Source organism: Schistocerca cancellata, chromosome 1 (assembly GCF_023864275.1).
Source record: "Schistocerca cancellata isolate TAMUIC-IGC-003103 chromosome 1, iqSchCanc2.1, whole genome shotgun sequence".
Classification (NCBI taxonomy): Eukaryota; Metazoa; Arthropoda; class Insecta; order Orthoptera; family Acrididae; genus Schistocerca; species Schistocerca cancellata.
Window position 1 is genome coordinate 382176763 of NC_064626.1, and position 24471 is coordinate 382201233.

At 38.9% G+C, this 24471-nt stretch overlaps 1 protein-coding gene across 3 annotated transcripts in view; it reads right to left on the reverse strand.

Moving 5' to 3' along the window:
* Positions 1-419: 419 nt before the first annotated feature.
* LOC126175195 (probable glucosamine 6-phosphate N-acetyltransferase) overlaps positions 420-24471 on the reverse strand; it is a 44653-nt gene continuing 20601 nt past the window's right edge. For 2 of the 3 annotated variants that reach the window (XM_049921816.1, XM_049921797.1), the window contains exons 5-6: positions 22977-23038; positions 19172-19621 (exon numbers count right to left, since the gene is read on the reverse strand). In XM_049921816.1, coding sequence (XP_049777773.1) covers positions 19429-19621; positions 22977-23038 — 255 coding nt within the window. In that variant the 3' untranslated portion in view covers positions 19172-19428. Of the gene's footprint in view, positions 1401-19171; positions 19622-22976; positions 23039-24471 lie in introns of those variants that run through there. The other variant, XM_049921807.1, reaches the window with a different exon arrangement.

Here is a 24471-nt window from a genome sequence, read left to right on the forward strand (position 1 = left end):
GTAGCCTTGCTGAGGTGTGGACAGTCTTGCAGCCAGGTCATTATGTGCAAGGTCATACTCCACTGCCCAAGTACCTAGGAGCAGGTATGGTCAAGTAGCTCACACATGCAAAGAATGTGTGCAATGCGACTGACTTGCTGTTAGCCTACATGCACCTGCCAGAGTATGTGAAGAGAGTTGCGCCTCTGGCCTATTGGGGCAGCATTACACCAGCCTAGTCTCACCTGATACAAAATTTGTAACTGCTCTTTTACGAAGTATGAATTATTGTTATTACAACATTTCGGCTTTTGTTCTCTGTGGGAAAATGTGTTTTATACTAATCCTTCCACAGTTGCAGATGCTGCAAGGTACATATTCACAATGCTATTGTATGTGCTTGGAATATAATTTACAAAATTAATTAGAAAGCATGAAAATGAAGATGTTCTACAGTGCTAATTTATTTACTTTATTGATTTCAGTTTACAAGGTCATCAGATAGTAACTGGCTACCACTTAACTAAGTAAATTAATACTGTAGAGCATCCACATTTTTGGACTGTTCATTTGTAAATATGAAGTTGTTCTACCAAACAGTGTCAGAAGAAATATTTAACACAATATACAGAAATTTCAGTCTGTACGTCAAGAACACAGAAAAAAAGTATTACAAATTTTTTGCTGTAATTTCAGTTCTGTAGTTACTTAAGACACATGGAAGTCAATAACTTAAAAGTGTTCTGGGATGAAGCGCCATAAGTGCTGGAAATTTAACATTGACCACATAGAAGATACCACATCACCTTCATTAAAATTAACAGCAGCATTACTGGCTTCAGTTGTTTTATTTCTGTTACACAAATTATAAATTATGCACAAGAGAAAATTCCGCCATTTGTTACTACATTTACATTTCATGGCATTCAAAACAATCTTTATCATAACACTGGATACTGTTAGCTTCAGTTAAGTACAAAGCAGGAGTTAAGTAATTTTCTATGACCAACATCACAGCTGAAGTTCATGCAATAATAAGACAGTTAACTTTATTCAGTCTTTATTTTTCAAGTGAACAATGAACTATATTGAAATAATTTGAAAATTATTTTAAAGTTCACATGAGAACATGTTATGTGTGTATTTACATTAATTAATACTTCTCTTTCATTTTACTTCACATGACTTCACTGACAGTTACACATAACATGGCTTAACCTAAAGATATTTACAATTTTGATCTCAACATTTTGAATAATTTTGGAGATTTATTCTGAAAGCGCATCGACATGTAGTTTGAATTGCCAGGCTGCAGTTCATACCCAAGATTCTCATAGAAAGGAATCAGATCATCTTTGCAGTCCAGAGTGAGCTTGTAGCAATTCAATTGTCTAGCCAGCAACTCAACAGTTGCCACAATTCTGAAAGAAGATTCGTGAAACAAATGCAATTCAAAACAATTTTAACTTAGCCACTGACAATGCATTATAGTAAAAAAAGATTTGTTTCCAGAGGCTACAGTTGGTACTCTTTTTCATACAGTGCACATATTTGACATTTGATTACACACTCCATCTAACTGTGTACATTAAGATTATGAATGAGATATGGAGTGTTATGATCTGTTCCAATATTTTTTAAAGAAAAGGATTCATATACGACATCTGATTATACAGCCTATCTAATTATGGACATTAGGATTATGGAATCAAATGAGACAACAGGGGCTGTACCAAACCTGTTTAGCAGCTCTTAACCTGGAAGTCTAATGACAATGGAATTATTTTAGTTTGAAAGGGTACTGGTTTTCAGCCTTAGAGCATACAGTTCCCCAACTACTAGATTTCAAATCATGCTGTGAACTGTGAGCAAAAACACAGGTAGTACTGAGAAAGGCAGAGTGCACGATGGATCTGTTGTGCTGTGATTTTCATGCGATGATATACACTCCTGGAAATGGAAAAAAGAACACACTGACACCGGTGTGTCAGACCCACCATACTTGCTCCGGACACTGCGAGAGGGCTGTACAAGCAATGATCACACGCACGGCACAGCAGACACACCAGGAACTGCGGTGTTGGCCGTCGAATGGCGCTAGCTGCGCAGCATTTGTGCACCGCCGCCGTCAGTGTCAGCCAGTTTGCCGTGGCATATGGAGCTCCATCGCAGTCTTTAACACTGGTAGCATGCCGCGACAGCGTGGACGTGAACCGTATGTGCAGTTGACGGACTTTGAGCGAGGGCGTATAGTGGGCATGCGGGAGGCCGGGTGGACGTACCGCCGAATTGCTCAACACGTGGGGCGTGAGGTCTCCACAGTACATCGATGCTGTCGCCAGTGGTCGGCGGAAGGTGCACGTGCCCGTCGACCTGGGACCGGACCGGACCGACGCACGGATGCACGCCAAGACCGTAGGATCCTACGCAGTGCCGTAGGGGACCGCACCGCCACTTCCCAGCAAATTAGGGACACTGTTGCTCCTGGGGTATCGGCGAGGACCATTCGCAACCGTCTCCATGAAGCTGGGCTACGGTCCCGCACACCGTTAGGCCGTCTTCCGCTCACGCCCCAACATCGTGCAGCCCGCCTCCAGTGGTGTCGCGACAGGCGTGAATGGAGGGACGAATGGAGACGTGTCGTCTTCAGCAATGAGAGTCGCTTCTGCCTTGGTGCCAATGATGGTCGTATGCGTGTTTGGCGCCGTGCAGGTGAGCGCCACAATCAGGACTGCATACGACCGAGGCACACAGGGCCAACACCCGGCATCATGGTGTGGGGAGCAATCTCCTACACTGGCCGTACACCACTGGTGATCGTCGAGGGGACACTGAATAGTGCACGGTACATCCAAACCGTCATCGAACCCATCGTTCTACCATTCCTAGACCGGCAAGGGAACTTGCTGTTCCAACAGGACAATGCACGTCCGCATGTATCCCGTGCCACCCAACGTGCTCTAGAAGGTGTAAGTCAACTACCCTGGCCAGCAAGATCTCCGGATCTGTCCCCCATTGAGCATGCTTGGGACTGGATGAAGCGTCGTCTCACGCGGTCTGCACGTCCAGCACGAACGCTGGTCCAACTGAGGCGCCAGGTGGAAATGGCATGGCAAGCATCTCCACAGGACTACATCCAGCATCTCTACGATCGTCTCCATGGGAGAATAGCAGCCTGCATTGCTGCGAAAGGTGGATATACACTGTACTAGTGCCGACATTGTGCATGCTCTGTTGCCTGTGTCTATGTGCCTGTGGTTCTGTCAGTGTGATCATGTGATGTATCTGACCCCAGGAATGTGTCAATAAAGTTTCCCCTTCCTGGGACAATGAATTCACGGTGTTCTTATTTCAATTTCCAGGAGTGTATTATGACTAAAAAAAAGGGTTATATGTGGAAGAATGATTTTCTGGTGTAGGTTCTAGAGCTACCACTGGAAATTAGTTTCATAAGTTTTCAAGGGGTCAGGAATCTCCTGACGATGAACCTTGTCCCGGATGCCTTGCAATGACAGTAAGCCAAGGAAACATTAGTGCTGCATGCAAAATGATATCTCACAGGAAGATGATCCACATCTCACAGTTTATGACATTGTAGGGATTCTAAATATTGGATTGGCTACAGCACAGATTATTTTTCACTACCATTTAGGTCTAAACAAGAGATGTGTTCAATAGGTGCCACATTTTTTGACAAAAGCCCAACAATGCACAAGAATGGATTGGTGACGTTTATGCTTGAAAAATTTGACAAGGGCAGTCTGAAGACATTTACAATATTGTCATAGGTGGTGAAATATGGGTGTACCATTATGATCCTGAAATACAAGAGTCTTCCAGTATGATGCATTCCCAGTGAGGAACCACCCACAAAATTTGGAGAAATATGAGCTCTGGAAAGAAGATGGTGACCACTTTCTGCACCACGATGGGTCGTCTCACCTCTGTGACCTTGAACACAGCTTGCACTGTCAATGCTGAGTGGAACGTGACTGAATGTGTGCTGAAAGTCATTGCCACATGGAGATCAAAGAGTGGTCACCTTCTTCTGCATCACGACAATGCCCCAGTGCACACAGCTGCCAGAACAATGGACTTCTTGTAGAAGGAAAAGGTGTTTCACTGAACCCACCCTATTCATCTAGCCTGGTCCTGTATGATTTCTTCCTGTTCTCAAAGCCGAAAGAAAAACATTTGTGGGCAGTGTTTTTCATATGATGAAGAGGCTATTGCAGCATGCAACAGTGCTCAAAGTGGTTTCCCCAAAGAAGCTTCGACTGACGTGTTTTCAATGTGGTTTCAAAGGATGGAAAAATGCATACGTATTTATGGAGAGTATTTTGAAAAGTTGTAACAGTTACATTGTAAACAAAACTCCGTTCCGAATTTCTGGTAAAAACTTTCAGCATAACCCTCATATGAAATGTAAAGGTATGTTCCAATAGTTTTAATAAAGGAAAAGGCTTCATAAATCCAGGACTCGTTCTTCACAATCTCTATTTTTTCTCAAAGAGACTGTTAATAAAAGTCTAAAGAGTTAGGAATAGTCCATCACAGCCCCTAGAAACTTTATGATAATATTTTGCTGTACAGCAGACAATGTGAGGAACGTTTTTAAGCAATTCAACAAACAAGCATATGAAAATTACAATCACTTATGCAAAAAAATTAATCGTTTAAATTAACACAAATTGTAGTAGGTTAGTTGATAACCCACCACAACTTCATAATCAGTGTGTATACGGCCCGGGACATCCGGGAAAAACCCGGGAATTTTTTCATCTGGGACAAATCCGGGAAAAACCCGGTAATTTTTTAGAATTCCGGGATTTTTCATTGTTTTAGATTTCAGTTAGTTTTGTAGGTTTGACGTGTAAGATCAGATACGCTGACAAAGAATTTTAGTCCACTACTGCTGAATAATACTGCAGCAATGAAACATAAATCAGAGAATAACACCAAAATAAAAGTTTAGTTGGATAGAAAATGGGTAATTTACACAACGCACTGACCAGTTTGCCGACACCGAAAAGTGTCAAAGGCTTTAGGTCGAAGATTATGCAGTACGTCCGTAACAACTAACGTGCATTCGATGTGCGTGACGTCACAACTGTTTAAATTTCAAACAGATCACCAGAAAATATTACGAATAGTGGCTTGAGATGCGTTACTTTCAAAGTAAATTTCGATGCAAGATGATTTATGTTACGTGGGAGAATGTGCAGTGAATTTTTTGAATCACAGGGCTTTATAACTCTCATTCAAAACGTAACACTTTGAGGATCAGCTATTGAAAAATGTCGGGCCCAGAAGATAAGTCATTTATGCCACTATTTAAAATTTTACTGGAACATTTGTATTTGATATGACTTAACATGTAACACACGCTAAAAAAAGACCGAGCTTCAGGTTAGTTTTCATGTTTAATGTTCTTTCATAGATAAAAAATTATGCAATCGATGCCAAGAAGTGTAATTGACCTTCAAAAAAATGTGCATAATGTATTACTGAGCAATGTCACAAGTCTCTTCATGCCAGAACACTTCAACTTTTCTACGCAACTGATAATCATTTTGGCACGATTTTAATTGCCAAATTAGAGCCTGTTAGTAGGCCTACGGACTTCCTATCATTGTAGGACTAATAACAGTGGATGCCAATAGACGATGCAATTCTCGTTCGTACATACACATCTGCTTACGAGTTAACCGGTGTAGAAACGCACTTAGTTGAGTTGAGTGAGCTCGGCGTTAACTTCGTAACGTACGCGCCGCGGCCTGTCTTTCTCGTAGGCCTCGTGCTCTGAATAACTGCCGTCATTCGCTAGTGAGGTCACGTGACATGAGCTATGACTGGCTGACAAAAGTGCATCGCTCAACGCAATCTCTATTTTATAGTTTCGGAAGCTACCATGCTGTAATTTGTGTAAATACTTTCGCAATACGAAAATAATTGTCTCGCATCAGACAACTTTCCAAACGCATTGTTTTTCCAGGATTTCGTTTCCTAAAGTGGTGGGACGTCCTCCGCCGGTATAAGACCTTTACGATTCAAAGGACTGATACGTTTTATAGATCCGAAGGAAAGTGTACTGTTACTTAACCCGGATGTATTTTCACCCGCTTTATACGCAATTTCATCCAAGAGAAATTGTGTTTTTAACCGGGAAAAATCCGGGAATTTTTTTTTCTTGTCCACGTAGACACCCTGATAATGTATTCTGTACTACTCTGTACTGATTGATTTATGTACAAATGAGCTCCACATTATAGTGCAGATTTCAGATTACTCAATCCCCATGACAGCTGTAATGTTTCCTTATTTATATAACTACAAATACTACTGGCAATTTAGGCTAAAAACAGTGCACTGATGCAAAATGTATAAAATTAATAACTGTGGAAGCTGTCTTAACTAAGAGACAGAGGGAGAGGCCCTTAATTACCTCTTAATGGGTATTACAGAAACCAGCCAGGGTGGAACCCAGTATCCAATCCATATGTTAACACTGTGCAGGTATCAGCATCTACACAATCTTTATGTATCGCTTGAAGACGGACAAACGTAGGTGAGTTGCTCACCAATTCACACTTCAGACAGCGTAATGAACCGAAGTCTGCAGTGCTCCAATTGTTGAATTACAATATTGACTGAGGGGTGATTGAGGACTCTTCTGGTGTGTGATCAGTTTGGGAACTGGCCAAGCTGATTCCAGGCTCTGTTATTCAGAAAAATTCCTCATACAAGAAGCTCCCACATGAGCAAAACTGTAATCACAGTCTTACAGAAAATTTTCAATTCCTCACACTGCAAAATGAGGAAGGGCTATGTTAGTGGAGCATACCTAAACCACATCAATTTGCTTTTGACCCTGTTTGCCTAAATTGCAGATAAACTTCAATAATGACTGGAATAACTTAACAGACAAACTTTGAAAATAGGGCTAAAAATAATACATAGCTGGCATATTCAAAAGAAAATATTAACCAACAATAAAATGAAGAGTTTTTTTATTTAGAGCAGCTGAAATTAGTGGAGGGATATACAGGAAGACAAATACAAATAAGTGCAAAAATGGTCTAGAGCAGCAAAGTGCTGCACTGAGACAATCCTACGTCATAGGAAGAACATTTTGAACATTGATGATGTTGCAGTTACTGACCAAAATACATTCTGTAAGAAATATTAAAACATACATGATTAATAAATATCCCTTTCTGCATTTAGAAACTTATTTGATGCCCTTACATCAGTATGATGCCGTCTTGAAATGATTGCCTTCACTGAAAGCACAGCTGTGAAAATGTGGAAGGTACCTAAAGAATACAGTGTGGCACTAGTGGTGGAATTAGAAAATTTGATTTGTATGAAATGAAAAGCTTTATGTCTGAAAACTGGAGATAAGAAACTCCCCAAATAGGTGACATTATTAAGATCTGGAATAAATTTGGACACTGTGGACTTTGTAATGCAATAAGTAGTATACGAGTGAAGAATAAAAATCTCCAACACTATCTGTTTTACAATTTCAGCTCTGATGATAAAGCTTCATGCATTAGTGTATCTTCTTTCCACATGCCATCTTGAACACTAACAAGGTATACAAGTTGTTCTGATGTCATTCTCAGGTGGCTGAAGTACTTTTGAAATAACTTGCAAAATTTCTGTTGTTGAGTACCCTGCTGACTACTACTCTTTTTTCAGTCAAGATTTCAGACATGTTTGTCCCCCCCCCCCCCCCCAATTGGTTTCAATATGTTACTGAGCAACAATCAAAGGTGCTTCTGGTTGCACATTTAAAACATTTCTCAGCTACTAACAGCTTTAGTGATGAGTCATTTTTCTGCCATCGGTACTATCTTTTTATGTGATGAGCTTAAAAAAAACCACCACTATGCCATAGGACATTACTGAGAGTAAATGAGCAAAATATATTATTAAGATGTTCTTCATTTGTTTCTAAAACTAACAAGTATGAGAAGAACACAAGTTGTTGAAGTTAGTTATCTGAGATGTTCAGTAATTACTCTTTTCCAGTTCAAATTTTCATTTACACAAAAAAATTCAACACATTTTACCCTGCTTGTAAACTCCTGTTTCTATGCTGCACTAGTCAGTGTTATTCTGTTTGTTGTACAAACCTAAATGGCTTTGGAGCTTATTTTGGAAAATTGTTGCAAATAAACGCATACTACATATTTTACATCATGCAAAATATATTTCCAATATGAAGCAATAACAAAAGTAAAATGCAAGACATTCCATTAAACAGCAGAAAACTTAAATTATTGTCCATTTTTAATGTTGAAGAAGTAATTGGGCACGGAACAAAAAGTATTTGGACTTTAACGACTTCTGCTGGTATTTGTGTGTTAAGGCAGATCAAACATACTTGCAAACTTACAAAAAGTGACCTCGCACAAAAGCATCTGGACAGTGCATGGTGTGTCAGAATTAATTCCTGCTTCAGTAACAAATACAGGGAACAGAAGATATTCTACACTGACTCAAGTTTTAAATGATTTAAGTCCTTTCTTTACTACTGTCACTACACTGACATCCTTTTTTAAAATTATTTTCATTCTCTATAACTCTTTCATAATATTTTGCCTTCTGTCACAGATGAATTCTACTCATTCTACCTTTGTCAGTTCAGATAATTCACTTTCTCCATAGCAAGCATCCAGTTCCTCATATTCACCCCGGAATTCTATTTGTAACTTTGGATACCTCATATACAACTTGATATCTCACACTTCTATCCTAATTTACCACTCCTTCAGTAACTAAACATTCTGGTTCTACTTAATTGCATCACCTCTTCAAGAGGCTACTGCTGTCACTGCAAGTATGTGAACTTGTGCATCAGTGAAAGAGTGTGTAATTAAATAAGGACAAAAAGTGGTACCTTGAAAGCAAACCATACAGTGTGTCTATGTACCACACAACAACTTACTTGATACTAGTATTACTATTATTATTTTACTAGTATTCTCCCACATGACAGATAAAATGTTAAGAGCAGTAAGGTACTAATGTTTTATAATACCCACACCAAGAAAAACCCTGCAGTATGCATAAATAAGATAACTGATAAATTAATGAAAATTATTTAAAAGTGACAAAGTCAGATCCATTTAATAAGAAAAGTAATTTTAGACATTATGTAGTCCTTAGAAGAAAGCAAGATACAATGGGTAAAGTAAAGAGACACTATTTGCTGCCTTCTAAATGTTCTTTGACATGTTTGTAATGTACATATTTTCTCAAACAGATAAATGCAGATGTTTTGAAATGTTTGGATGACATTCCCCAACCATTCTCAGGAGTGCAGAGAATTTACCATAGATCTTTGTCAAGAACATCCACAATAAATTTTGCTTTGGACCATAATGAACTCTATTATTATTGTTTATTCCTACATATGTTTTTTTTCCTGAAAAAGGATGGTCCCTCATAACCTGACTTTCACCATTCAGGTGCTAGGCTAAAGAGGGGACAATTCTCACAATACACTCTTTATTGGCACAGATGTGTAAACAAAAATGACCATTCATCACATGAATAACATGTACTGCAGTGGATTTACTTGTTGCAAGTAGGGGAATGAGACAACAATGTTGCACATGTATAAGAGGCTTGAGGGTCAGTGGTTTATAGTCCTAATTTTTGTTTGTTGCTCCTATCCTGAAATGTCCATTCTGTTCTCATGGATTTTGGATAAGGTGTTATTATGGAAACTGTTATTTAAATTTTCATCTCCCTTCTGACACATAAAGCTCAATAATAGCATAATTTAATCTCAGTAGACTTTGTATGACATATATCACTAGAAATCATAACTTCTCAGAACTCAGGCAGGATTCCATCAGCATTACATGAGGTTTTGTTTTTGAGAATTTGATAAATATTAACTTCCACCCTTGAAACTGTTTTTCAGGATAACATTTTCAACATAGCCCTTTGCATTTCCAACTGAACTATGTGACTCCATTTTTGTTGCTAAATGCAGAAAACTTTGAAAGTCTCACTGGCAATGACATTTTCTTCTATTGTTCAGGTAGCCTAATGTTTAAGGCAACAGCTCATGGAAAGCAGCTGATGCAGGTTCATATCTTGTTTATCATCAATTTTAATTTCACTTAACATTCCTGAACAAATTCCATTGATAACATTTCATGTAATGACATTTAACTAATTTCATAATCATCTATTACATTTATTTTATATCAGTGAATTATGAATTGAAATGAGTCTTTAGAGTTTTCTCTTGTTAAACAGGTAACTCATAAATGTGTACTGTACATTGTTAAAAATTTTGTCATACATTTTTCAGCAAAATGTCTCAATATTCCTGATTTACACAACAACTTGTTTCATTTTTTTAAAACTTTTAATGATGTTACAAATCCTCCAATTTGCATCCTGACTCTACAGGAAAATGATTCTATCCTTTTTAAATCATCAATCTTCTCATTGATTTTATTTGGCCCACCACAAATTCCTCTCCTGTGCAAACCTTTTCATCTCAGAGTAGCAACTGCAACCTACATCCTCAATTATTTGCAGGATGTATTTCGATCTCTGACTTCAAGTTTTTATCCTCTACAGCTCCCTCTAGGACCAGGTGTCCTATCATATTGTCCCTTCTTCTCGTCAGTGTTTTGCACATACATCCTTTCCACATAATTTTCAACATTCATCTGTACCACCACACCTCATATGCTTCAATTCTCTTCTGTTCTGGTTGTCCCACAGACCATTTTCCACTAACATACAATGCTGTGCCCCCCCATGAACCACAGACCTTGCCGTTGGTGGGGAGGCTTGCGTGCCTCAGCGATACAGACAGCCGTACCGTAGGTACAACCACAACGGAGGGTATCTGTTGAGAGGCCAGACAAACGTGTGGTTCCTGAAGAGGGGCAGCAGCCTCTTCAGTAGTTGCAAGGGCAACAGTCTGGATGATTGACTGATCTGGCCTTGTAACAATAACCAAATCGGCCTTGCTGTGCTGGTACTGCGAACGGCTGAAAGCAAGGGGAAACTACGGCCATAATTTTTCCCGAGGGCATGCAGCTTTACTGTATGATTAAATGATGATGGCGTCCTCTTGGGTAAAATATTCCGGAGGTAAAATAGTCCCCCATTCGGATCTCCGGGCGGGGACTACTCAAGAGGATGTCGTTATCAGGAGAAAGAAAACTGGCGCTCTACGGATCAGAGTGTGGAATGTCAGATCCCTTAATCGGGCAGGTAGGTTAGAAAATTTAAAAAGGGAAATGGATAGGTTAAAGTTAGATATAGTGGGAATTAGTGAAGTTCGGTGGCAGGAGGAACAAGACTTTTGGTCAGGTGACTACAGGGTTATAAACACAAAGTCAAATAGGGGTAATGCAGGAGTAGCTTTAATAATGAATAGGAAAATAGGAATGCGGGTAAGCTACTACAAACAGCATAGTGAACGCATTATTGTGGCCAAGATAGATACGAAGCCCACACCTACTACAGTAGTACAAGTTTATATGCCAACTAGCTCTGCAGATGATGAAGAAATTGAAGAAATGTATGATGAAATAAAAGAAATTATTCAGATAGTGAGGGAGACGAAAATTTAATAGTCATGGGTGACTGGAATTCGAGTGTAGGAAAAGGGAGAGAAGGAAACGTAGTAGGTGAATATGGATTGGGGGTAAGAAATGAAAGAGGAAGCCGGCTGGTAGAATTTTGCACAGAGCACAACTTAATCATAGCTAACACTTGGTTTAAGAATCATGATAGAAGGTTGTATACATGGAAGAACCCTGGAGATACTAAAAGGTATCAGATAGATTATATAATGATAAGACAGAGATTTAGGAACCAGGTTTTAAATTGTAAGACATTTCCAGGGGCAGATGTGGACTCTGACCACAATCTATTGGTTATGACCTGTAGAAGGTGGGAATTTAAGGAGATGGGACCTGGATAAACTGAAAGAACCAGAGGTTGTACAGAGTTTCAGGGAGAGCATAAGGGAACAATTGACAGGAATGGGGGAAAAATACAGTAGAAGAAGAATGGGTAGCTCTGAGGGATGAAGTAGTGAAGGCAGTAGAGGATCAAGTAGGTAAAAAGACGAGGGCTAGTAGAAATCCTTGGGTAACAGAAGAAATATTGAATTTAATTGATGAAAGGAGAAAATATAAAAATGCAGTAAATGAAGCAGGCAAAAAGGAATACAAACGTCTCAAAAATGAGATAGACAGGAAGTGCAAAATGGCTAAGCAGGGATGGCTAGAGGACAAATGTAAGGATGTAGAGGCTTATCTCACTAGGGGTAAGATAGATACTGCCTACAGGAAAATTAAAGAGACCTTTGGAAATAAGAGAACCACTTGTACGAACATCAAGAGCTCAGATGGAAACCCAGTTCTAAGCACAGAAGGGAAAGCAGAAAGGTGGAAGGAGTATATAGAGGGTCTATACAAGGGCGATGTACTTGAGGACAATATTATGGAAATGGAAGAGGTTGTAGATGAAGATGAAATGGGAGATACGATACTGCGTGAAGAGTTTGACAGAGCACTGAAAGACCTGAGTCGAAACAAGGCCCCCGGAGTAGACAACATTCCACTGAAACTACTGACGGCCTTGGGAGAGCCAGTCCTGACAAAACTCTACCATCTGGTGAGCAAGATGTATGAAACATGCGAAATACCGTCAGACTTCAAGAAGAATATAATAATTCCAATCCCAAAGAAAGCAGGTGTTGACGGATGTGAAAATTACCGAACAATCAGTTTAATAAGCCACAGCTGCAAAATACTAACACGAATTCTTTGCAGACGAATGGAAAAACTAGTAGAAGCCGACCTCGGGGAAGATCAGTTTGGATTCCGTAGAAATACTGAAACACGTGAGGCAATACTGACCTTACGATTTATCTTAGAAGAAAGATTAAGGAAAGGCACACCTACGTTTCTAGCATTTGTAGACTTAGAGAAAGCTTTTGACAATGTTGACTGGAATACTCTCTTTCAAATTGTAAAGCTGGCAGGGGTAAAATACAGGGAGCGAAAGGCTATTTACAATTTGTACAGAAACCAGATGGCAGTTATAAAGAGTCGAGGGACATGAAAGGGAAGCAGTGGTTGGGAAGGGAGTAAGACAGGGTTGTGGCCTCTCCTCGATGTTATTCAATCTGTATATTGAGCAAGCAGTAAAGGAAACAAAAGAAAAATTCGGAGTAGGTATTAAAATCCATGGAGAAGAAATAAAACTTTGAGGTTCACTGATGACATTGTAATTCTGTCAGAGACAGCAAAGGACTTGGAAGAGCAGTTGAACGGAATGGATGGTGTCTTGAAGGGAGGATATAAGATGAACATCAACAAAAGCAAAACGAGGATAATGGAATGTAGTCGAATTAAGTCGGGTGATGTTGAGGGTATTAGATTAGGAAATGAGACACTTAAAGTAGTAAAGGAGTTTTGCTATTTGGGGAGCAAAATAAGTGATGATGGTCGAAGTAGAGAGGATATAAAATGTAGACTGGCAATGGCAAGGAAAGCGTTTCTGAAGAAGAGAAATTTGTTAACATCGAGTATAGATTTAAGTGTCAGGAAGTCATTTCTGAAAGTATTTGTGTGGAGTGTGGCCATGTATGGAAGCGAAACCTGGACGGTAAATAGTTTGGACAAGAAGAGAATAGAAGCTTTCGAAATGTGGTGCTACAGAAGAATGCTGAAGATTAGATGGGTAGATCACATAACTAATGAGGAAGTATTGAATAGGATTGGGGAGAAGAGAAGTTTGTGGCACAACTTGACCAGAAGAAGGGATCGGTTGGTAGGACATGTTCTGAGGCATCAAGGGATCACCAATTTAGTATTGGAGGGCAGCGTGGAGGGTAAAAATCGTAGGGGGAGACCAAGAGATGAATACACTAAGCAGATTCAGAAGGATGTAGGTTGCATTAGGTACTGGGAGATGAAGAAGTTTGCACAGGATAGAGTAGCATGGAGAGCTGCATCAAACCAGTCTCAGGACTGAAGACCACAACAACAACAACAATGCTGTGCTCCAAACACACATTCTCTCAGAAATTTGTTCCTAAAATTAAGGCCTAAATTTGATATTAGCAGACGTCTCTTTGCCAGGAGTGCTTTTTTTGCCACTGCTATTCTGCTTTTTTGCCCTCCTTGCTCTGTCCATAATGGGCTATTTTGCTGCCCAGGTAGCAGAATTCCTTAATTCTGCCAACTTTGTGATCCCCAATCCTGATGCTAAGTTTCTTACTGTTCTCATTCTACTACTTCTCATTAGTTTTGTCATTCTTCAATTTATTCTCAATCCATATACTCTACACATTATATTGTTCATTCCAATCAACAGATCTGGTCATCTTCTTCACTTTCACTGAGGATAACAATGTCATCAATGAATCTATCATTGATATCCTTCCACACTGAATTTTAAACCCACTCTAGAATCTTTCTTTTATTTCTGTCATTGCTTCTTTGATGGATATGTTCAACAGTGGGGGTGAAAGACGACATCCTTGTCTTACACTCTTTCTAATCTGAGCACTTCATTCTTTGTCTTGTTGCTCCCCCTTGGTTCTTGTACATACCGTATTCTAACCGATAATTCCCTATAGCTCAGGGGCGGGCAGGAATCCTGCACATGTGCGGTGCACTTGCACGCGTGCAGTTAACAGGTGATCTGTGTGCACACAGGGGCAAGCTGGCCACCCGCTTATCTCCCCTCCCCACCATACCGTCTCTCTGCTCCTTCCTCTGAAATGCGTTTTGTTTCCTAGCTTGCTTAGGAATAAGGTTAGTAGGAGTGCTTGAAAGATATCGTGTTTTGAAAGAGGACCTATTACCTACGATACGTTTTATTTAATTATCACAGGTGGAATGGAACAAAATTTCTACATACAGACAAACACAAACAGTTACTTAAATTTTCATCACTGATGTTTGCTCTTAACCGACACTTACTAATTCAGCAAATGGTTTTCCAGCTCTCGCTATATTAAGCGCAATCATATAACTTGCACGTACCGCTGGGCTATTATTGTTGTCGTCCTGAAAAATTGAGAACAGTGCTCCATAAAATGTTAAATCAGTTAGACGAGAGACATGACGAAAGGAAGTCGCAGATCTCTCATGACCACAGCAACTACGACAGATTCATCTAGTATCGTCAGATTGCTCTTCTTAAGCTCAGTCAATTCCCCCATCCGCTCAGAATCCAACAATAAATTGTACTCGTCCTTGTGAAATTTGTTATAATGGCCTTAAATACTAAACTTCCGCTGACCAGCGAGAATACTGCCACATATTAAACATTTCGAATTTTCACGTTTTTGCACAAAGAAAAAATGATTCTCCCATTACTTTTTAAAAGATAGCAAATCTGCGATTCTCCGTTTCCTTGACCACTCTGCATTTTCCGGTTCTTGAAATACAACGTTCACTACGTAGTGGTCGCTACACATCAACGTCCGCAGCTTAGCCTGGCACTACACAGCCCCAACCTGCCGGCTGTCGCCAGTGCCCCAGTCGACGATTGCACACGAGCAGCACACGTGCAGCGCTGTGCGCTCATGAGCCGCGTGCAACGTTTGCCCGCCCCTGCTATAGCTTATCCCTACTTGTCTCAGAATCTTGAACACTTGCATCATTTTACATTGTGCAACAACTTTTTCCAGGTCAATAAATCCTATGAATGTGTGTTGATTTTTCTTCAGTCTTGCTTCCACTATCAACTGTGACTTCAGAACTGCCTCTATTGTGCTTTACCTTTCCTTTAAGTCAAACTGATTTGTCATCTAATGGATGTTTAATTTCTTTTCTATTCTTCTGTATATATTATTCTTGTCAGCAACTTGGATGCGCAAGCTGTTAAGCTGATTGTGCTATAATTCTAGCATTTGTCAACTCTTGCTATCCTTGAAATTGTATGGATGATGTTTTTCCACAAGTCTGATGGTATATCACCAGTCTCATTCATTCTACACACCAACATGAATAGTCATTTTGTTCCCACTTCCCCCGATGATTTTAGAAATTCTGAAGGGATGTTATCTTTCCCTTCTGCCTTATTTTGTCTTAAGTCATTCGAAGCTCTTGGTAGCCTATAGACACTTAATATGTCATGTAACAGCAGTATTTAGCGATGCTATATTACTCTCTCTCTCTAATAGGTTTATGTATGTTGAAGAACCCTGAAAATATTAAGCTTTTGACAGATCTGAATCCTTTCCTAGAATATTTTCATTATATTCCTCATTAGGATATCAACTTTTTATGCAAATGAGATCCACCCTCTTATTTACTGACTTCACCAATGTTGAAGAGCAATTTAATCAGTTACAGTACCATGTACTACTGATCTTAAAAGGAGCAAATGATAAAATATGATTATGGTCTGACGTTCAAATTTATTAAGTACATTACAAAATCTGAAGCAATGGTATGAAGGCATAGTGGATTTTCAGAATCAGTGCACTTATGAATGTACTGGAAGTCTTTGAGAAAGCTAGGATTTATTCAATAATTAATTCCATTGGCACTGCAACATTAGTATTATGCTATTGTTCCTGCAACAGTGTAGGATGTCTGGACAGTTATCATTACAAACCTGCTACACTTTTAAATTTAAATGCTAATCTTGTCTTATTTTTCAAAATATTGGACAACAATAGTCAGAACATCCATTTTAGTTCTCTTTCTTTTGCCTTTATGCATTCTGACATATGATGTGTGATACAAAATTAACAAGTATTTTTTTTTAATTTATCAGGTTTTATACATACAATTTACAATTTTTTCTCTAGTTTATACTCATGTACTTGATGTACATTCACATTTTTGGCTGTTTTGAATATTTAGTTTATTGCTGACACTGAAAAGGTTATAAAAGCTTTTTAGTGCTCGATGAATTTTTACTTTAGAAAAAGATGGAGCAAGGAATTTGCATTAAATGTTGCTTGAAAAATGAAATAACGTGCAGCACTGCACTTGAAATGTTGACTGCACCTTTTGATGAATCTACTGTGAGTAACAAGGCTCTATGAGTTATATAACTGTTTCGAAGAGTGTCGAGTTGATGACAACCACCCTGTGCACATTAGCTCATCAATTACTGATAACAATGTGGAAGAAGTAAAGAAAATGGTTCTGGAAAAATCGCTGAATAACCATAAGATAGGCTGCTTTTTATTTGGGGGGGGGGGGGGGGGGGCGGCGAGAGGGGGGACGAAATTGTTGCATTCTGACCAAAAACGACATCATGTAGACATCGCTCAGGAATTGCAGAATGAAATCGACAGCAATTCAGAACTTCTAGACAAGGTTAAAACAGATGACAAAACATGGGTATACTGGTATCATGAGTCGGTCATACCATCAATAAAGAATACTATCTGGAGGTTATGCACCTTTTGCATGAAGCAATCAAAAGAAAATGATTGGAGTTAGGGAAATTGCATCATGATAACACTCCCACTAAGAGCTCAACACATATTCGCAATTTTTTGGCAAAAAACAAATCCACTATCTTGCCTCAGCCACCATATTCACTGGACATGGCTCCCTGTGACTTCTTTCTATTACCTAGGCTGAAGGTAACCACAAAAGGATGTCTTTTGCCACCACTGATGAAACAAAAACAGATGATGATGATCATCATCATTAAATGAAGATTCTTTAAGAAAAACAAAAATTCCCATTACTTTTACATCACACATCATATATTAACACCTAATATATGGTGTACTGGGGCCTCTTTGATTTGAAAATATTCTTAACTGTATTTGCTTTTCATACAACCAGATTTGGACTTCTATCCTGTACTGTTCAAGATACCCCAACTATTTCCTGACATAGCCATAGACAATTGTTCTTGTGTTTGTAGCATGTTCCAAACATTAGGAGTGCTGCATTACCTGTTAGCAATATAGCGAACATTGTTGCAAAATATGTTTCAAACTCAGTGCAAACAAAGCTTTATACTTAATTTGGGGCAATATAGTGAAGGCAGTTTGCTAGTCCCCCATTGTGCACCTCCCTAGATGGCAGATAGGGGAATGCTCTCTAGATATAGAGGGTACTGGGAAAAAAAATACCTGACGTGGACCAAAAGTAGCACGGGCAGGAGAGGCTCACTCAGCCGCGGTGAAGGCAACCCTCCTATGGGTAGAGTACCCTAAAGTCAAGACTACTGGTCCTCCAGGTTAGGGTTGTGCAGAGGGCTACCAACCCACTCATGTAAAAATACGAAACGGTCAGGATACTCAATGCCAGCCTCGGAAACGGGACAGGATTTCCTTGAACAAAAACTGGCAAAGCTACAGTGCACTGGACAGACAGAAGTGGAAGAGGCTTATAGAGCAGGTGTATGGTCGATAAGGCCCTTGCAACATGTAAAGTAAAGTATAGTGAAGGAATGTGGTAACGACATACATTTTTACTCAATCTCAAGTATAGTGAAGGAATGTGGTAACGACATACATTTTTACTCAATCTCAACTCTTTACTACTGACTTTAAAACAATTATTTAATCATTGAAATGCATTCACACAAAGAGAAACACCCACAGAGCCTTTATTTCATTAGTTATGACAAAAAACCACTCACTACAAAGTGATTCACAATTGTGCACAATTAAAGACTTCCAGTGAACTATTCTTTTACGAGTACACCTCTCATCTTTCTCTGCTGTGCCATTTAGAAACACTATGACGTAAGCAACTGTTTATGCAGCTGCTCCAGCTTATAATAAAGGCATCTACAAATGAATCTGAATATAGGAGTTATTCCTGTAAGTTTTTTACTCCCTTCTATGCAAAAGGCACTATTTGTATCAGCACCTCCAATCATCCTTCCTCTGTTTTGTGCAGCTCCAGAACTATGATTCTAACTAGTACATTTCCCCATTAATGTCTTTTTTTTCTCCTTTCCATTCTGTATTTCAATGCCACAAAATGAACCTAGTTCAAACCACTGCAAGCTTTAGTGTGGTCTAATTTTGACATTTATGAGTATACACAAAATCAGTGCTGCTCAGCATAATTAACAAGACAGATACAGAAAAAAAACTATCTGATGTTATGTATGCTTATAGTACAATACTTACCACTCTAAACACTCTGGTGTTTTTTAAGAAAGTTAGAAGTATTGTGAAAGAAATTAAAAGTAATTTGTTATGCAGGACATTAGGTTTAATTCAAAAATCATTCACAAGCATTTACAGATATTGTGCTGCATGATGTAAATCTGCACATGAAAAGTCAACAAATTAGTTTCATACTCTCCTATATTCAATTGAAATGGACAGATTATCAAAGTAATGAAATTAAATAAAAGTTAAATTTCAAAATACACATGCCAATAGGAGAATATTAAGTACAATTGTTACAAAGTGTTACATCCATTATATCTGGGAAACTTATAAATTTATAATTTTGCAGCAGCATTTGGGGTGTGCTTTTTTTGAGGAGCATCAAAACGTATCGACATAGAATTTGAATTCCCAGGCTCCAGAACATAGCCTATGCTTTGATAAAACGGTATTAATTTGTCTTTGCACTCCAGGGTGATCTTGTAGCAGTTCAGTGTCTTAGCCAACAATGCAACGGTTGTCACAATTCTGTAATGGAGAATTTTTTTAAAAGTGAGATACACTGTCCAAATAACACAAAACCCTCAGAAAATTATTTTATGATGATACCTCCACTTTAAGGGCATGTTCTACAGCTAATAATATCTCACAGATGAAGATGCACATCTTTATTTAGTGTTATTATGACTAACTCAGTTATAATAAACTTTAAATTTTGTCATTTAATACACCTCCTCCCAATATTAATTTTACTAACTATAAGTTGTGAGTGCTATGGACATTACTTGGTGGCTCCTATTAAAGTACCGGAAAGAATACCATGAAGCCATTAATTTAACTGTCCCTATAAACTTAGGTTAATTATTTCACTAAAGGGTGAAAACCTGCATACTTGTTTTGACAACAATCAAGAAAAATTGCAATATGAGACACTGTCTCATGAGGCAGCAAAATAATTAAATAAATTCTCAATTTTGAACTTTCAGCATGATTTTCTTTCTTAAAAATGTAAAAGCTAGCGTGGTACGAAACAATTTTTAAAACCAGTAAACAATGAAACAAGTCACACAGAATCTCATGTCAAACAGTACACATACGGAACAGGTCGAATCCCAGGTCAAGAGGAACATATACGGCATAGGTTATTCACAGTGGATTGCAGTAGCTGAGAAATACCAGACAAGTATATCAGAAGTTTGCCAACACAATAGGCAATACATGTAGGGAACAGTGGGAGGTGGGAGATGAGAGAAAACATAAGCTTATGGTACAAACAGAATACCAATAAATGGCAGAGTTGGTATAGAACCAGAAAAATAAAGACTAACAGATGGTACCATGAGAGTCTCATGTTTAAAATGTTAAGTTTAAAGAATGTGATCACTAGAAGCCAGAAATATTTAATTTTATAAGTCCATATCTGTGTAATTTGTTTTTCAAAACAGAGAGAAGGAAAAATGCAATGGCATGACAGGGATGAAATAATCGTAGTCCAAAAATGAAAAATAATGCTCACATCTTTGCCATCACATAGCAGTTTGTGACCTGTTGCAAGGAATATTCAAGAAATTGTGTATGCTTTTTCTATCTGCTAATTGAAGATGGGAAACACTGAAACTGCCAAAATGTGATATTTTTGCTCTTTTCCCTGTAAGTTGTTGATTGTGCCCTGACTAATAACTTGAGATGGGTTGGAAGCAGCAAAGAAGCCTCGATAATTCAAAATACCACACTAGGTTTCGCAGTGTGTACATTCATTTGTTTTTTTGTGACATCATGAATGTGCCGAGCACATGTAACTCACTCTCTTTCCAACATGCAATAAGCAATAGCCCATTTTACTTCACTTTATTCCCAACCCATTTTACTTCACTTTATTCCCAACATTAGTCTTTGGTGTCGTTTGCTTTATGATGGAAAAGAAAGGCAATATTCGAAACATGAATAACAATACTGAGCCAGGAATTCAAGGAACGTCATGTGTAACAAACAAAAGGGTGGTTGTTACTTACAAAGAACCATCACAATATATTTCTAGTTGAAATATTGTGCAGCACAATGAAATAAAATAAAATATCGTGCTGTCCAAACTAATTTTCCCAGCCTAGTGTTGAAAAGAAGAGGACCTACAAAGCAAGCTCAATTTTCTTGAAGTTAAATACAAGGAATTATACCGAAGAGCCAAAGAAACTGGTACACCTGCCTACTATCGTGTAAGGGCCCCGCACAAGCATGCAGAAGGGCTGCAATTGATGCAGTATGGACGTGACTAATGTCTGAAGAAGTGCGGGAGGGAACTGACACCATAAATCCTGCAGGGCTGTCCATAAATCCATGAGAGTACGAGGGGGGTGGACATCTCTTCTGAACAGCACGTTGCAAGGCATCTCTGATATGCTCAGTCATGTACACGTCTGGTGGGTTTGGTGACCAGAGCAAGTGTTTAAACTCAGAAGAGTGTTCCTGGAGCCACTCTGTAGCAATTCTGGACATGTAGACTGTTGCATTGTCCTGCTGTAATTACCCAAGTATATCGGAATGCACAATGAACATGAATGGGTGCAGGTGATCAGGCAGGATGCTAACATACATGTCACTTGTCAGAGTTGTATCTAGATGTATATCACTCCCATCACTCCAACTGCACACGCCCCACACCATTAGATGATTTTCACCAGCTTGAACAGTCCCCTGCAGACATACAGGATCCATGGATTCATGAGGTTGTCTCCATGCCGATACATGTCCATCCACTCTACACAATTTGAAACGAGACTCGTCTGACCAGGCAACATGTGTCCACTCATCAACAGTCCAATGCTGGTGTTGATGGGCCCAGATGAGGTGTAAAGCTTTGTGTCATACAGTCATCAAGGGTACACAAGTGGGCCATCAGCTCCGAAAACCCATATAGATGATGTTTCGCTGAATGGTTTGCACGCTGACACTTGTTGGTGGCCCAGTACTGGAATCTGCGCCAATTTGCACAAGGGTTGCACGCCTGTCACGTTGGACAATTCTCTTCAGTCGTCATTGGTCCTGTTCTTGCAGGATTTTTCCCTGGCCATGGTGATGAAGGAGATTTGATGTTTTACTGGATTCCTGATATTTATGGTACACTTGTGAAATGGTCATACAGGAAAAATCCCACTTCATCACTACCTTGGAGTTGCTGTGTCCCATCGCTAGTGCGCCGACTATAACGCCATGTTCAAACTCTCATAAATCTTGATAACATGCCATTGTAGCAGCAGTAACCAATCTAACAACTGTGCCAGACACTTGTCATCTTGTATAGGCATTGCCGACTGCAGCATTGTATTCTGCCTCTTTATATCTCTCTGTACTTGAGTACACATGCCTATACCAGTTTCTTTGGCACTTCAGTGTAGTTTTTCTCAAGGCAGTGATATTATACTCCATGTTTCTGTTCAGAAAAAAGCGACGTGAAGCTGTGTACAGTCAATGTCAGATGATAAAAATGATTATCATAATGATAGATGAAATTATCATAATTTGCATTCCTTCGAATAAAACGGTTTGTAATGCGTATCTGTCACGTTTTTTTTCTGTTTTATGTTTTGACATTTCACACTTTTTCACGTGTTATCTAGTATTTTACCACGAATACAACTGCAAAATACAGCAAACTCTTGCTAGAAAAAGATTTTATTTCAAAAGCTACCGAGTTTTCTTTCTGTTTTGTGTGTGCCTGGTGACGACTCAACACTTCTGCTATTCACTGAGAGGTCTCAATTACTCATAAATGATTCACATACAGCCACAATTTTCCTTATAACATAAGAATAAAAGTCTTTTATTATAGACAATCAGATAATTATAAAATAAAACAAATGATTAGTCAAGTATATGATTTACTTACAGTTTACCAAGTTGTTTTCCACGATACGTATCATTTACAACAACATCTTCCAAACGGCCACGCTGTAAATAATAATACCGTTTTATAAAAATCCAAGAAATCTAAAACAAATTAACTACTACTTACCAAAAGGGAAGTATTAAAACTAAACAAATGCAACATTTGCAGTAATATTCCTCTCCTAATCAATTTGAAAGCACACTATGTGTAAGAAACACTGGTCAAACTGTGTTAGATTAAGAGTCCAAACCAGAAAGATTGTGTCTTCAAATCAGAAAAAAATAATAATAATTTGAATGTCAAATGTTTGCTTTATACAACTCTTTCAGCAAGAGGAAAAAAGAATAAGAAATTATAATATCAGCCTTGTGAGAAGACAAGTCTTAACACCTACTGGATAGGCAGTGAAAGTAAAAGCGACAAAGAATCAAACAGCACCTACTTTTTGTCACTGCAGCTGGCTCATTGCCCTGCTGTACTTTGTTGTTTCACACACAAGTAGACATTTATTTACTAAAGCTTTTGATATACACTAAACGACGAAAATAATGATACACCACAAAGGTGTTATCTAAATGGGGCAGAAATTGGTTGACGTGTTGTACATGTACACACAAACAAATGATTGCGATTTCAGAAAAATTGGATGAGTTATTCAAGAGAAAGCGTATTGCAAATTTATCAAGTCTTAACACATTGGTCCACCTATGGCCCTTTTACGAACCATTACTTGGTCTGGCAATGATTGAAGAGTTGTTGGGTGTCCACCTGAGGAATATAATGCCAAAATTCTGTTCAATTGGCACACTACTAAAAAAGGTAAATGGCATTAGTCTGCCATATACATTGAACATCAATCTCACCAAGTCCAAACTCATGACAACTGATCGAGTAGGACAGGTCCAACTTTTGGGCCGATTACAGGAACTGAAAGTCTTGCACTGTTTCACACCTATCTTGGGTCAATCATCTACAACATGGGAACTTGTGAAAATGAGATAAGAAGATGGATCACACTAGGGCAAGTAGCTATAAAGCAGATCACCAAGATCTGGCAGAACAGAGTGCTAATGAACAGCAGAAATATCTAGCTTGGTGAAACACTTATTTTCAATCTTCTTTTGCAGATGCAAAACAGGGACCCTCAAGGCTAGGGATAAGCAGCATATTGATGCATCTGAGCTTTAGTGCTAGTGCAGGACACTAATGTGGCCATTATTGAGCAATTTAATATCTCTAGGCGTCTTTCTTCTTGTATCAGACATAAAAGTCTCCAGTTCTTTGGCCTTATTGGGAGAAAAGGTGGAGAAAATAATCGCAGAAGGAAATTTTGAGGGCATGAGACCACAGGGGAGAGCAGTGAACAGGTGGTTAGATCGAATCAAGAAGATAACCAGTCCACCTCTTCAGCAGGCACTAAGAGAAGCAACTGTTAGGGATGGAGACACACAGCAATGAGTCGAACAATTTATAATGATGATGATGATAAGATTTG